At 37.7% G+C, this 16,429-nt stretch overlaps 1 protein-coding gene across 1 annotated transcript in view; it reads right to left on the reverse strand.

Moving 5' to 3' along the window:
* Positions 1-16,429, reverse strand: part of FREM1 (FRAS1 related extracellular matrix 1) — a 161,804-nt gene that overhangs the window by 32,313 nt on the left and 113,062 nt on the right. The window contains exon 25 of the mRNA XM_058301883.2: positions 1,118-1,532. Coding sequence (XP_058157866.1) covers positions 1,118-1,532 — 415 coding nt within the window. The remainder of the gene's footprint in view (positions 1-1,117; positions 1,533-16,429) is intronic.

Here is a 16,429-nt window from a genome sequence, read left to right on the forward strand (position 1 = left end):
TATGTTATCATGACTCCCCCCTCTTTCTACTCAGATCCACCTGAGAGACAAAACAAAACAAAACAAAACAAAAAACAAGGAATAATCTGAATATTTTTACATAATTGGAAGGTATCTTGAAACAACAAATTCATATTTCATTTGCTGTTAGCAGAAATATGTAAAACAGGGGTGAACTACATCCAAGGAGACTGGATTCAAGAGTTTGAAAACCAAATATATTTTATGTGTTTAGATTAACAAAAGAAAACCACAGTAAGTCCTCTAAGAATCACTGTGATAATCAACAGAAATGTGGCAGAGTAGTGCCATAGAAAGAACACAGAATTAGGGATCAGAAAGATTTGAGAATTGACACTGAATAGCTGTGTGTCTTTGATCAACTTATTTAACCTCTGAACCTCAGTTCCCTCATCTATGAAATAGAGATTATAAAACTTACCTAATAGGATTTTTATGAGAATTAAATGAGATTTAAGTAAAGTGGGTTCAACCTAGAATAAACACTCAAAAAATTGTGATCAATGCCATTATTATCATTATGATATGTGCAATATTGATACTGCCTTGAAAGATTTCACATGATTAATTGAAAGCCATTAAAATGTCAGTAGATGACATGGCCCGATAAGCCTCAGTATAATACTAGTTATTACTAGATACTGAATATCTAATATGTTCCAGGCAATATGCTAGTGCCCTTGAAATCTTATTTAATTATCACTGCAATGCTGCTATCTTTTTCAAAGAAGGAAAGGAGAATCAGATGAGTTAAAGAACACTTTTAAGGTCAGCCAATAAATAGCAAATTTATTTGCAAATGGCAAATGACAGCTAATAAATGGCAAAGCAGAAATTCCAACCTTTGTCTCTCTCCAAAGCCTATGTTTTTTGCTCCTTTCTATATCATCACTGACTCTCAAGGTCAGTCTTTAGCCCATAAGCTGGGACCATGTGTATTTGATTCAAGATTTATATGCCCAGTTCCTTGCCTAGTGTCTGGCAGATTGTAGATGTACAATACACATCTGAATGAAATAGGGAAGGAAATAAGGAGATAGTTCTTGAAGTGATTTCCCGCACTTCTCTGACAATGAACTCTATTTGTCATACTTGCCTGGATGGTGAATGGAACAGGTTCTTCCCACACTCTCCCATCTACAACAAAGCCGTGGTGTGTCTTATCTGTGGCTACAAATGTAAAGCGGTCAATCTGGGAGTCCCTTCCTGAGTGCCTATAGGCCACATTCCTGCTGTTCACGTCCTGTTGAGTGAAATTGCGTTGAAGCAGTATTGTCCCTCGCAGATAGAGCTGGCCATGCTGTGGGAGCTGGGCCAAGAGGAAGGTGAGATTTTCCACTGGAGTGTCAGGGTCGGTCAACTGAAGGAGGTCAGAGGACAGCAGGCCCAGGGCCCCTTTCACCAGTCTCAACCCCTTGTTCCTGGTCACTGTGGGCAAGGCTGTGTCCACGGTCTCCAGTGTGATCTCAAACACTCCAGGCCTGGTCCGCCGCCCATTGCTGACAACGAATCTGGCAAAGAGAGGCAAGGCAGCCTTCAGCATGGGTTCCTGTTTCACCATCTACTGGAATGAAACGATAACAATACACACCTTTACTAAAGGATATGTTGTATTGTGACTCAAATGAAAAATCAAGGGCAGCTCTTTCAGAATGATACCTTTTTGCTGTTAAACCAACAACTGGGTAACATTTAAATCGACTATTCTACTCTCCAAAGTATTTTTTCCAACTGCCCTGATGGTAAACTCAGGTGACGGAGCAGGCTAATTCTGGCAATGATATTTTTCAGGCCTGTAAATGCTTAGTGTGATTCCTTCCCCCAGACAGGAATTTCATATCCAATTGTACCTATTAAATGAGTTTGAAGAGTATACTCGTTTTGTATATTTGTATAATAGTAAAATTGTATTTTCTCCATGGAAATGCAAGAAGTTAAGCTCTTAAAACTGATAATTTAAATGCTGAGTAACCTGAATTTGGCTAATCCTCTGTATTCATGATTCTCATGGTAAATTACCTAAGGGCAGATCACACTACCCAGCCATGTAATCTTATCTAATTCATCTCCCTTCTCTGGGCCTTATTTTTATACTTCTATAAAATGTGGGGGATGGACCAGATGGTTGCTGAGCACCATCCAACCCTGAAATATTATGTGAGGCTCAAATCCTTTACAATTTACATGTACTTTTATATTTGGTCCTTAACAAGATATGTGGGAGTTATGTTACACAAGGATTATTATCCCTTCTTTACAGAAAAGAAAATCATAGCAGAAAGGTTCAAAAACTTTGAGAGATCATAAAGCATGCAGGAGGTGATACTTGGACTAGAATCCAGGTCTTTTGACCTCACACCTCTTCTCATGCAGAATTTTTAATAAATGCTGGCTTAGCAATCCACCAAAAAGAGCTGTGATGCCTAAGCACTATTACAGAAATTGTAAAAGAAAGTTGAAAATGATACAAATTCAAGGTAAGCAAAATTTGTCACAATCTTGGGTTTGTGATACCATAAAGTGCTTCTCATTCTATGGGTCACTAAATCACATTGCACCTACTGCTTCCAATTTTAAAATAAAACTAAATGTATGTGATCTTTAGAACATTTCAATATGTAATTTTTATTTTAAGGAGAATTGAGAGTATCAAGAAATTAAACAAACAAGACACAATATTAAATTGCCAAAAAGTTATATATAAATTTTTTTCCTCTTTTGGAGGTTCTTTATTTAACCAGGTAAGTTATGGTGTTTATATTTATCTTACTAACCTGAGAAATTTCACTAACAATTTCTTATTTCTTAAAAAATGTGCCTTGCCCTTCAGGGTATGAGGGTTGATGCTTTACTTTTGACCATGAAGGAACATAAAACCAGGTCATGTAAGAACAATGAGCCAACCAGTCTGCCCAAGACAAAGAAATCATGGGAAAAAATAGTTGACCAAAAAATAAAGGGAGATAAGTTTGACTTGGTGCAGACTTCACTTGAAAGGTCAGGCTAAGATTTTTGAGTTTTCTATTTACCTGGTTGGTAAGATCACCTATGAGGGATTGCCATACATAGAAAAAGAAATCTATGTCCCCAAAATTAAAATTGCTAAGTGAAATATAACAAGGAAATTCTGACATTTGACATACCTAGACTTATAAGGAATGTTCACCTGAGTTTTTCCCCACAGCATTATTTTTCCAGTTTGAATAAGGGCAGTGGATTACTTAGAGAATTGCAGATAGAAAACAACATTTTTTTTCTTAAATTAAAACATTCTGTTTTCCTTTTGTACAGCTAAACTTTTGACGAATTTATTCAAAGATAATTGGACAATTTCATGGTTTTATACAATGCTGGACCATGAGATGTTTATGAAATTAGTTATTTATAAGAAAGAAAAAATGATAAACTCACTCAGAAAAATATCTGTGTACTCTGCAATGTTTTACTTAATTTAGTCTCCTTTGACCGTTTTCTTAAAATGCATATGCATTTTCAGGTATAATAATTATGATGTTTCTCCAGCAAGTGTGTCCTAGAATTATGCCTTTATTCTGTAATTTTCTTCTTATTATCTCATAGTTCCTCCCTAGAATCTATCATTTGACCTAAAATAAAATGAAAATGATGCCTAGGTGTTCCCTCAGTGCCTCCAGTTTCTCCATTTTTTCCATTTTACCCCTCCAGAAACATGAATAAATTGACTCACTGTTCCCTCCAATTTGCTATTTAAAAATGTGCTCTTGTGGAGAGTTGTAAATCAGACATTTATGGTTTAGTATAAACTTAAAACCTAAGTACGTGTATTTTTAGTATTAGCATTAATTGTAGGATTAAAGACTCTGCACCCCATTAAAAGTATGTCAAAATAGCAGCTGAGGGGAGAGACGGGATCAGAGCAACAAGGTTTAATGTGAGATTGAGCGAGGGGCTCAGTCAGAGGCAGCCATTTTGAGTATCCATTTTGTCTTTCCTCTCTGGAGACTGAATTCTGAAAATAACTGACGGGGCCCTGAAAGCTGCCTCAGGATGGCTGCATTTCTGCTATGTGTGTGGGGGTGACCTCTGCGAGAGAACTAAAGCGGTCTTTTGATCCAGGCTGTCCATCCCAAACTCCTCCCTGCTTGGCCTCCCTGCCTGATGATCAGGAACTGACCACGTTGGAAATAGGCAGTCTGCCATCAGACAGATGGGACTGAGGGCAAGCAGGCCAGGGACCATATAAGAGTAAGAAATATGTTTGCTGTGGCCAGTGTTCCCAGCTGAGACCCTGAGGCAGCTGTCTGCGCTGACCTAAAGCTAATAAGCCAGTGGTGAAGAGGATGTAATTTCTAAACATGACTGGATCAAATACATCATTCCACTTTCATGAGTTACAATGCAAACTACTCATTAGCAGAGAAACATTAGCAGAGAAAGATATGGTGAATGGTCGTGGTTGGCTTGTTAGTAATAAAAGTCCAGCAGGAGCAAGTGAAACAAGGTCAACGCTGTTTATTTCTGTAAAAGTTAAATAGATCATCTTCCAAATGCCCCCTCCTTCTCCTCCCCCAAAAAGCCCTCCAAATATCTCCTCACGTTTAAAACTACAGTGCCATTGCTCTAATGGTATCCATTCCAAGGTGAAGAAGCTGGTGGTATCAAAGTAGCAGCTCCTTCTGTGGGACCATTTTGTTTAATTTCCTGTATTACACCACCTCTCACCCCACCTCCCCAGAAGAGATGGGAGCCAAGATGACCATTATTCTCATGAAATTTGGGGAATGACTCTTAGATTTGCCTGGGGTGCCTGCATGGTCTGATTTCACCATTACCATGGTGCTTTCAAGCTTTCTGCATTTCCTGGCAATAGAGTTGGCTAAAGAATCTGCCATCTGTCATGGCATTTAAAAGATAAAAATGGAATCATAAATAGCGCCAGCTCCTCAGGAAAAAAAAAAAAAAAAAGTCCAGCCGGCATGTCAAAATGGAGGACATTAGCATGTTCTTTTAGTACCCGGCTGCCAGCAGCTGAAGTCAGCTTGCTAATTGCTCGGTGTCATCTGTCCTAGAACATGCTGCCAAATCTTTCTTCCAGGCCAGCAGCACCAAACAATGCAGGCAAAATTTATGATTCACAAAATATTTTTGCAGAAGGGAAAATCTGATCATTAAACTCCTCCATTTAATTAATGCTACCATATCTTACATTAAAATGGGAAGGGGGAGGGGAAAGAACTCTACTACAGAATTTATCTCTTCTACCCAGCCAAATTCCTGGCCAGATTTTACAGCACGCAACATAAATATAGGTGATTAGATTGGCTGAATATATACAATTTTTAAAAAGCACCACAATCACACTTTCATTAAAACAGTATTTTAGCTTTGGTTTAGCACCCCTTGACAAACAACATAGCAGTCCATGATTGGGTTAGTAGAATGACATGATTAAAATACAGGTCTTGAGCAGATGCTAGACTCTTCCATTATAAATATGTAAAGCTGCTGGCTGAACATCAGAATGATACTTTGTGGAACTTCCTTCGCATAAATGCATATTCACCACAAATTTTTGGTACAATGAGTTTTAATGGAAATAACTCTCCACTAGAAAAGAGATCTTGGGTCAAATTCGGTTCTGATAGTCAGTGGTGTGAATTTGGGCGATGTCCTTTGCCTCTTGGAATTTCGTTTTTTTCATGCATAAAATGGGAATAATCATGTCTGTCTCAAGCTGGTTGTGAGGCTGATAGGAATAATATACAAAAAAGAGCCTGATACACAGCCTGAGGCATTGCAGATGCCAATAAATACTAGCTTTCCTACATGTAAATGAATCAATTGGACTAAATTAACATCTTTCAACCTTTGTTGTTTACTTGTTTTTCCACCTTTAAGTGATTCCTACATGTCAGTCATTCAAATACCACTTCATCATTTTTGCCATATTCTGGTACTACCTGCACTATTGTTGTTTATTATAGTATTTTGCTTTATATCAACTTACTTTTTTACTTAAACAAATATACTTAACAAGGAAACCTTTTAAATACTAAAAACTGAAAGACAATGTTATTCACCCTAAATACTACAAAATAAATGCAAGAAAATGAAGCAATGTTTTAAGTTCTAGCTAGAAACTGTTGCCCACTGGCTTGAAGCCTGAGGACTTCACTTTCTTTGTTAAAAAGTAATGTAGTAAATATTGAAGAGCTATTAAATATATATTAGCATGAACCTGAGACTTTCTTCTTGAAACTATCACAAAGATCAGAGAACTAGAAGGGAATAATTCCTCACTCTTCATTCACTGCTATTTATTGCCTTGCTCCCACCCTAGTCAACACCATCTTGCACCTTTATAACACAGGTGGTACAAGTCACACCCCTTGGGAGACAGAGCCACAAACTTTTTTGTTAAAAACCTTACCAGGAAGCCCAGGGTACAAAACATTATAAAAAACAAACCACAAGGGACTTCTGGTTGGCCAAGATGCTCCAGGTTGTGGTTCCCCCACAGAATCTTTTAGCAAGTAGCAACAACTGGCAAAGTCCTCCTCCTCAAAGCTCTGGAAAACAATTAAAGGGTTATAGTACCCTAGGAGAAGCTCATAGGGTCCTAGTTGGCCCCTCCTCCTTCATTGTGGGATGTAGAACTGGACTGCATTCCCACTGTGGGTCCCTGGCCCTCTTCTGGAGGGAGGAGAGGAACCCTTATGCACATACTTGGATGCCTATTTATCACTGCCTATCTCTCAGGTGGTGGACTGAAAGACTGAACCAGGACTCTTTTCTCTGCTCTCCCTCCCAGAACTTGCCCTGCAGGCAATATAAGGAACAATTAAGTCAAAGTGATCTGGGGTAAAGGACAATGTTTTTAAGACACACAAGAGAACATGGGATGGAGGGGTCTATTTCTTAGAGAGTAGAGGAGACATTTGGTTTCCTATAGACATGGAATTCCTATAGCCATGAGCAAGATGCAGGAAAAGACAGAAAGGATCCTGCATTTCACTTTTGCCTTGGGCTGATCTTCTTGATAGAAGCATAAAATCTGCAGGAGAAAACAAGCCAGTGCAGAGTTATTTTGGAAAGATTGTGTTTCTCACAATGGTTTGTTTGTTTTTGTTAGCTCCTGACACTCAAAGAATTCTCTGTCATATCACTAGCTGAATATAAACTTGAACAGACAGCCCAAGGACTAAATCCCAAAATTAACACATTAAAATATTAAAATGTAGTATACAACAAAATATTGCAAGACAAACAGGAAATGATGGCCCAACCAAAGGAACAAGATAAAAATTCAGCCATCAGTGAAGAATATAACACTTTGGAGGATATACCAGACAAAGACTCAAAAAAAAAAAAAAAAAAAGATCTTCAATATGCTCAAGGAAAACACAGAGATAGAACTAAAGTACACCAGGAAAACAATGAATGAACTGTATGAGAATTGCTATAAAGAGATCAAACTTAAAAAAGGAACTAAAGAGAAAAACTGGGGTAGAAGATTATAAGAGCTGAAGTAAAAAATTCCTAGAGGTCTTCAAAGGAGATGGGAGCTAGCAGAAGAAAGCATCAGTGAGCTATAAGAAAAAACAATTGAAATGATTAGGGCAAAGGAGCAGAAAGAAAAAAAAATGGGGAGAAAAGTTAAAAAGAGTCTAAGAAACCTGTGGGACACATCAAGCATACAATTATGCACGTTATGGGAGTCTCAGAAGGAGAAGAAAGAGAGAAAGGTTCAGAAGGAATATCCAAAGAATAATGGCAGAAAACTTCCTAAATTTATTGAAAAACATGAATCTATACATTCAAGAAGCCCAACAAACCTCAAACAGGATAAACTCACAGACAGGTAGGAGTCAAACTGTCAAATGCCAAGGACAAGAAAATAGTCCTCAAAGTTGCAAGAGAAAAGCAATGTGTTAAACACAAGGGAGCCCCAATAACATTAAATGCCAATTTCTCATCAGAAACCATGGAAGAAAGAAAGCAATGGGACAATGTATTTAAAATGCTGAAACAAAACAATTTCCACCCAAGAATTTTATGTCTGGCAAAACTGTCTTTCAGAAGTAAGGGAGAGATTGACATTGCATTATAAACCAAAGCTAAGGGAGTTTGTCACCACTAGATCTGCCCTATAAGTAATGCTAAAGGGAGTTCTTCATACTGAAAGGAAAGGACTCTAGATAGTGGATAGTGGATTGAAAAGGCATAAGATCTCTAGAAAAGGTAAACATACATGTAATTATAAATGCTGGTATTATTGTGTTATATCGTTTTTTTGACTCTGCATTTAACTTCTTACATATTATAAAATGAAAATGCATGAGGAGTAATGATAAATCTATGGTTTTGGACCCACAATGCATAAAGGTGCAATTTTTAACAAGTACAACAAAAAGGTGGGGGGATGGAGTGGTACAGGAACTGTGTTTCTATATGCTACTCATGTTAAGTTGGTATCAAATAAAATGTGATTTTTATAGATTGAAGATGTTAAGTTTAAGCCTCATGGTAACCACAAAGTGTAAGAAAAATATATACAGAAGGAAATGAGAGGGATCTCAAAATGGTACACTACCAAAAATTAAATAAATATGAAAGTAGTCATTAATGGAAGAATTGAAGGACAAAAATGTTATAAGACAAAGAACAAATAGCAAAATGACAGAAGAAAGTCCTGCATATTAGTAGTTACATTAAATGTAAATAGAGTAAACTCTCCAGTCAAAAGGCAAAGATTGGCAGAACAGATAAAAAGCATGACTCAACTACATACTGTTTACAAGAGACACTTTAAATTGAAAGACACACATGGGTTTTCGGTGAAAGGTTGAAAAATTATATACCATGCAAACTGTAACCAAAAGAGAGCTGAGTAGCTATACTAATATCAGTTGAAATAGATTTTAAGTAAAAAAATTGCTACCAAGGACAAAGAAGGTCATTATATACTGATAAAAGCATCAATTCAACAAGAAGACTTAACAATTATAAATAATATGCACCTAGCAGAAGAGCCCCAAAATATATACAGCAAATATTAATAGATTTGAAGGAAAAAATACAAGATTCCACATTAACAGTAAGAGATTTCAATGCATCACTTTTAATAATGTATGGAACTGTTAGACAGAAGATCAATAAGGAAACGTAAGACTTTAATGATACTATAAACCAACTAGTCCTAACAGACACATATAGAACAAGTCACCCAACAACAGGAGAATACATATTCTTCTCTAGTGCTCATGGTTATTCTCCAGTATTGACCATATGTTAGGTCATAAAACAAGTCTCAATAAATTGAAAAATATTGAAATCATACAATTTATTTTTTTCAACCACAATGGATTGAAGCAAGAAATCAATAATACAGGGAGAACTGGAAAATTCATAAATGTAGGATTTTAAACAGCACACTCTTACACAACCAGTGGGTCAAGGGAAATCAGGAAATATATTAAGGCAAGTGAAAATGAAAACATAATATACCTAAACTTACAGGACGTATCAAGACAGTGTAGAGAGGGACATTTATAACTCTAAATGTTTACATTAAAAAAGAAAAAATATCCCAAATGAGATACCCAACCTGGACAACTGGAGGATCGAGAAAAAGGAGAGCAAACTAAACCCAAAGTGAGTAGAAGCAAGAAAATAAAGATTCGAGATAAATGATATAGAGGATAAAAAACAATTGAGAGAGGGAAGTGGCTGTGGCTCAATCAGATGAGATCCTGTCTACCATTTGGGAGGCCCTCAGTTTGCGTCCTGGGGCCTCCTTGTGAAGGCAGGCTGCAGAAAGCTGCCCAGCCTGCAGGTGCTGCAGAGCACCACCCGGCCTGCAGGCACCACAGAGAGCTGACTCAGCAAAGATGATGCAACAAAAAAGAAGGGAGACAAGAAAGAACACAGAAGAGCCAGCAGCTAATGAACACAGAGAGCAGACAGCAAGCAAGCTGCAAGGGGGAGGGGGAAAATAAATACATAGACACAGAAGAACATACAGCTAAATGGACACAGAGAGCAAAGGGCACACAAAAAGTCGCGGGGGGGGGTGATAAAAATAACAATTGAGAGAGGACTGTGGGAAGATGGTGTCAGATTAGGTAGTTAAGGCTCAGCTCTCTCACAAAAACAACAATGAAGAGCCAAAAGCTGACTGAGGGACCTGTTTTGGGGGTCAGCAGACCAGGAGAGTGCTTCACAACTCCCAGGAGAATGAGGAACAGAGAGACAAAGAAGCCAAAACAAGAAACTGTGAGTTACTAAACCTCCCAGCTGCTGGGAAGGACTCCCCTTCCCTAAAATCAAGGTATTCAGTGGGGGTAAAACCCCTGGTTCTTTGCAGCTGACTGAGAGGGGAGCAGATGTCTTCCCCCCTGTCAGCTTTTACAAGGGAAAAGGGAGAGGGAACCAGAAGGCTTTTCTTCAGTGAATTCGGACAATGGGCCTGCTTTGAATGTTAGCTCTGGCCAGACAAAAACAAAGGATAACAGATACACCTCCATGGAAAGGTACACCAATGAATGCCATCTGCTGGCCAGTCGGAAAACTTCATAGACAAAACTACTTTTAGAGCTCTCTTTACCCTACTCTGGAGAGAAAGTCTGTGCCCCATTAGTGAGCCCCTGGAATGATTTTGATAACTTAAGTTGGCCAATTTTAGAGACTTAAGATAAGTTGAACCAAACACCAAAGAAAAGCAGTGAAAAAATAACAATAGGCAAAAGAGAGAAATTGGCCATCAGACTAAACTCACCAACATATCAGTTACCTAGACATCAGTAAAAAATTACAAGCCATGCTAGGAAACAGGAAGACATGGTCTAGCCAGAGGAACAAACAAAATATCCTGAAGAGATACAGGATTTAAGACAATTAATCAATGATAATTACGCAACTCTCCTAAATCAATTTAAAGAATTGAAAGAAAATGTGACTAAAGATAAAGAATATTAGAAGACACTAGGAGAGCATAAAGAACAATTTGAAAGTCTGCAAAGAAAAGTAACAGACCTTATGGGAATGAAAGACATGATGGATGAGATTAAAAATACATTAGAGGCACATAAGAGCAGATTTGAATAGTATGAGGACAGAAATAGTGATTATGAATCCAGAATATCTGAACTGGAAAAGACAGAACAGAAAATGAAGAGAATGGAAACAATGGAACAATTTCTCAGGGAATTGAATGACAATGCAAAATGCAAAAACATATAAATTATGGGTGTCCAAGAAGGAGAAGAAAAGGAAAAAGGGGCAGAAAGAATATTCAAAGAAATAATGACTGAAAACTTACCTGCTCTTAGGAAAGACATAAATATCAATAGCCAAGAAGGATAACATAACACAACCAAACAGAATAAACACAAATAGACCTACCCTGAGACACCTACTCTTCAGAATGACAAATATGATAAAGAAGATTCTGAAAGCAACAAAAGAAAAGAAAAGCATCATATACAATGGAAACTTGATAAGATTGTGTGCTGACCTCTCATCAGAAACTACGGAGGAGAGAAGAAAGTGGTTTGATGTATTTAAGATATTGAAAGAGAAAAACTGCCAAGAATTCTGTATCTGGAAAAACTGTCCTTCAGAAATGAAAGGGAGTTCAAAATCTTCACTGATGCTTTGTTACTAAAAGACCAGAATTATAAGAGATACTAAAGGGAGTGCTGCAACCTGAAAGGAAAAAATAAGGGTGAGAGACTTGGAGAAGAGTGTAGAAATGAAGATTATTTAGAGAGGGTAAATGAAAGGGTAAAAAGATAGACTACAGTATGATATGACAACAGAAAGCCAAAGGTCAAAATGGATGAAGTAAGTAATGCCTTTATAGTTATAACATTGAATGTTAATGGCTTGAACTCACCAACCAAAAAACACAGACTGATAGAATGGATAAAAAATATGAACCATCTATATGTTGTCTGCAAGAGATTCACCTCAGACTTAAGGACACACCAGGTTAAAAGTAAAAGGTTGGAAAAAGATATGCCACATAAATAGTAACCAAAAGATAGCTGGAGTAGCGATACTAATATCAGACAAAATAGATTTTAAATGCAAAATTGTTATAAGGGATGAAGAAGGTCATTATATATAAATAAAAGGGGCAATTCAACAATAAGAAATAACTATTCTAAATATTTATGCACCTAACCTCAGTGCCCCAAGATACATGAGGCACACACTGGCAAAACTGAAGGTAGAAATAGATGTCTCTACAATAATAGTTGGAGAATTCAATACACCACTCTCAGTATTGGATAGACTATCTGGACAGAGGATAAATAAAGAAACAGATAATGTGAATAATACAATAAATGAATTAGACCTAACAGACATCTATAGAGTACTGCACCCCAAAACAGCAGTATATACATTCTTTTCAAGTGCTCATGGATCCCTCTCCAAGATAGAACATATGTTGGGTCACAAGATAAGACTCACTACATTTAAAAAGATTGAAATTATACAAAACTTTCTCTGATCATAATGGAATGAAGCTGGAAATCAATAATGGACAGAAAAAGGGAGAATTCATAAATATATGGAGATTAAACAATACACTCTTAAACAATCAGTGGGTCAAAGAAGAAATTGCAAGAGAATTCAGCAAATATCTTGGAAAGAATGAAAATGAGAACACAACATATCGAAATTCATGGGACACTGCAAAGGCAGTGCAGCGAGGGAAATTTATAGCCCTCAATACTTAAATTAAAAAAAGAAGAAAGAGCTAAAATTGATGATCTAATTGCACAGCTGGAAGAACTTGAAAAAGAACAGTAAACTAATCCCAAACCAAGCTGAAGGAAAGAAATAGTAATGATCAGAGCAGAAATAAATTGAGAATAAAAAAACAAGAGAATCCAAAACCAAGTTGTTTCTTTGAGAAAATCAACAAAATTGACAAACCCTTAGTTAGATCAGAGAGAGAGAGAGAGAGAGAGAGAGAGAGAGAACACAGATAAATAAAATCAGAAATGAGAGAGGAGGACATTACCACTGAAACCATAGGAATAAGAGAGATTATAAGAGGACACCATGAACAACTGCATGCCAAAAAACTAGAAAATGTAGACGAGATGTACTAATTCCTGGAACCAATGAACAACCTACACTGACTTTAGAAGAATTAGAAGACCTCAACAAACAAATCACAAGTGAAGAGATTGAAACAGTCATCAAAAACCTCCCAAAGACGAAAAGCCTGGGACCAGAAGGCTTCACAGGTGAATTCTAGCAATCATTCAAAGATGAACTAATACTGATCTAGCTCAAGCTCTTCCAATAAATTGAACAGGAAAGAATGCTACCAAACTCATTCTATGAAGCCAACATCACTCTAATACCAAAAACTGATAAAGATGCTATGAAAAAAGAAAATTACAGACCAATATCTCTAATGAATACAGATGCAAAAGTCCTCAACAAAACACTTGCAAACAGAATTCAAAAGCACTTTAAAAGAATTATACACTACAATAAAGCGGGTTTTATCCCAGGTGTGCAAGAGCAGTTAAAAACTAGAAAATCAATTAGTATAATAAACCACATTGATAAACTGAAGAAGAAAAACCACAATCCCCTTGATTGATGCAGAAAAGGCATTTGACAAAATATAGCACACTTTTTTGATAAAAACACTCCAAAAGATAGGAATAGAAGGAAGTTTTCTCCATATGGTAAACTGCATATATGAAAAACCTACAGCTAACATTGTACTCAATGCTGAAAGACTGAAAGCTTTCCCGCTGAGATCAGGAACAAGATAAGGATGCCCACGGTCACCACTATTACTCAATATTGTGCTAGAAGTTCTAGCTAGAGCAATTAGGCTAGACAAAGAAATAAAAGGCACCCAAACAGGAAAGAAAGAAGTAAAACTTTCTTAATTCACTGATAACATGATCCTAAATCTAGAAAATCCTGAAAAATCCACAACAAAGGTACTAGAATTAATAAAAAGTTTAGCAAACTTGCACAAAAATCAATAGCATTTCTATACACTACTGATGTGCAATCTGAGGAGGAAATCAGAAAAAAAATTCTATTTATAGTAGTGACTAAAACTATCAAATATTTAGGAATACACTTAACCAAGGATATAAAGGACCTGTATTTAGAAATCTAAAAAACACTGCTAAAAGAAACCAAAGAAGACTTAAATAAATGAAAGGACAGTCTGTGTTCATGGATTGGAAGACTAAATATCATTAAGATTCAGTTCTACCCAAACTGATTTATAGATTCAAATCAATGCCAATAAAAATCCCAACAGCCTTTTTTGCAGAAATTGAATAGCCAATAATCAAATTTATTTGTAAGGAACCCTGAATAGTCAAAAATATATTTAAAAAGATGAATGAATGAATTTGGAGGACTCTCAATTCCTGACTTTAAAGTATATTACTTAAATACAGTGGTAAAAACAGCATGATACTAGCATAAGGACAGACAGATTGACCAGTGGAACCAAATGGAGAACTTAGAAATTGACCCTCACATCTACAGTCAAGTGATTTTTGACAAAGCTGTTAAACCCACCCAGCAGGACCAGAACAGTCTATTCAACAAATGGTGCTGGGAGAACTGGATGGCCATATCCAAAAGAAAAAAAGAAGACCCCAATCTCACACCTTACACAAAAATTAACTCAAAATGGATCAAGGACTTAAATATAAAAACAACCATAAAAGTCTGAGTAGAAAATGTAGGAAAACATCTTCAAGATCTTGTGGTGGACAGTAGTTTCTTGAACCTTGTGCTCAAAGCACAAGTTGCAAAGGAAAAAATAGATAAATGGGACCTCCTTAAAATACAACACTCTTCAGAGTCAGAGAGACAGATAAAGCAGATACAACCCCCAGATATTGGTTCCTTTGAGGGCTAAAGAGACCCATGGGAGTTATGGTCATGGCCGATGGGGTTAACTACCAGGTCAGATGGCCCCTCTTTGGAAATGGTGTTTATGTGTGATGAATCTGGACTCAGATGGGATCTCCCTTCATAAGACTTTCATGCTAATGTGCTGGAGGTGCAGTTAATGTTGGGGTTTAAGATATATTTAGGGGATTTGAATCTCTGGACTGACAATGTGATAGCCAGGTCCTGAGCCTCAACAGACTCCAGCACCTACAATCTGATTTATTGGACTTACCACACTCAGCTAAGATGGAGTTGAGGAAGGACAACCACCACACCATGGAGCCTAGAGTGATTACAACTGAAAGTGGGAGGATTGCATCCAGCATCCATGTGGAATCTGAGCCTCCTCTTGACATAGAGGTGCAATGGACACAACCAATCCAATGTCCACATAGAAGAGGTGGCATTGGATTGGGAAAAGTGGACATGGTGGCTGATGGGTATGGGGAAAGGCAGGAAGAGATGAGAGGTGGAGGCGTCTTTGGGACATGGAGCTGCCCTGGATGGTGCTTCAGAGGCAATCACCAGACATTGTAAATCCTCACAGGGCCCACTGGATGGAATGGGGGAGAGTATGGGCCATGATGTGGACCATTGACTATGAGGTGCAGAGGTGCCCAAAGATGTACTTACCAAATCCAATGGGTGTGTCATGATGATGGGAACGAGTGTTGCTGGGTGGGGGAAAGGTGGGATGTGGGGGTGGGGTTAAATGGGACCTCACATATATATTTTTAATGTAATATTATTACAAAGTCAATAAAAAAAAAAAGAAAAAAAAATACAACACTCTTGCACACCAAAGGACATTGTCAAAAGGGCGAAAAGGCAGATGACTCAATGGGAGAAAATATTTGGCAATCATATATCTGATAAGTGTTTAATATCCATGATATATAAGGAGATCATACAACTCAACAATAAAAAGACAAAATATCTGATTTTAAAATGGGCAAAAGACTTGAAAAGACAACTGTCCGAAGAAGAAATGCAAATGATGAAGAAACACATGAAAAAAATATTCAATATCACTAGTGATTAGGGAAATGCAAATCACAACTATAATGAGATATCATTTCACACCTATTAAAGTAGCTGCTATTGGGAAGCGGACTTGGCCCAGTGGTTAGGGCGTCCGTCTACCACGACATGGGAGGTCTGCGGTTCAAACCCCGGGCCTCCGTGGAGCTGGCCCATGTGCAGTGCTGATGGGCACAAAGAGTGCTGTGCCACACAGGGGTGTCCCTGCATAGGGGAGCCACATGCGCAAGGAGTGCACCCCATAAGGAGAGCTGCCCAGCGCAAAAGAAAGTGCAGCCTGCCCAAGAATGGTGCCGCACACACGGAGAGATGACACAACAAGATGACGCAACAAAAAGAAACACAGATTCCCGTGCCACTGAAAACAGAAGTGGACAAAGAACACACAGCAAATAGACACAGAGAACAGACAACTGGGGTGGGGGGGGCG

This window comes from Dasypus novemcinctus, chromosome 8 (assembly GCF_030445035.2).
Source record: "Dasypus novemcinctus isolate mDasNov1 chromosome 8, mDasNov1.1.hap2, whole genome shotgun sequence".
In the NCBI taxonomy this organism is placed as follows: Eukaryota; Metazoa; Chordata; class Mammalia; order Cingulata; family Dasypodidae; genus Dasypus; species Dasypus novemcinctus.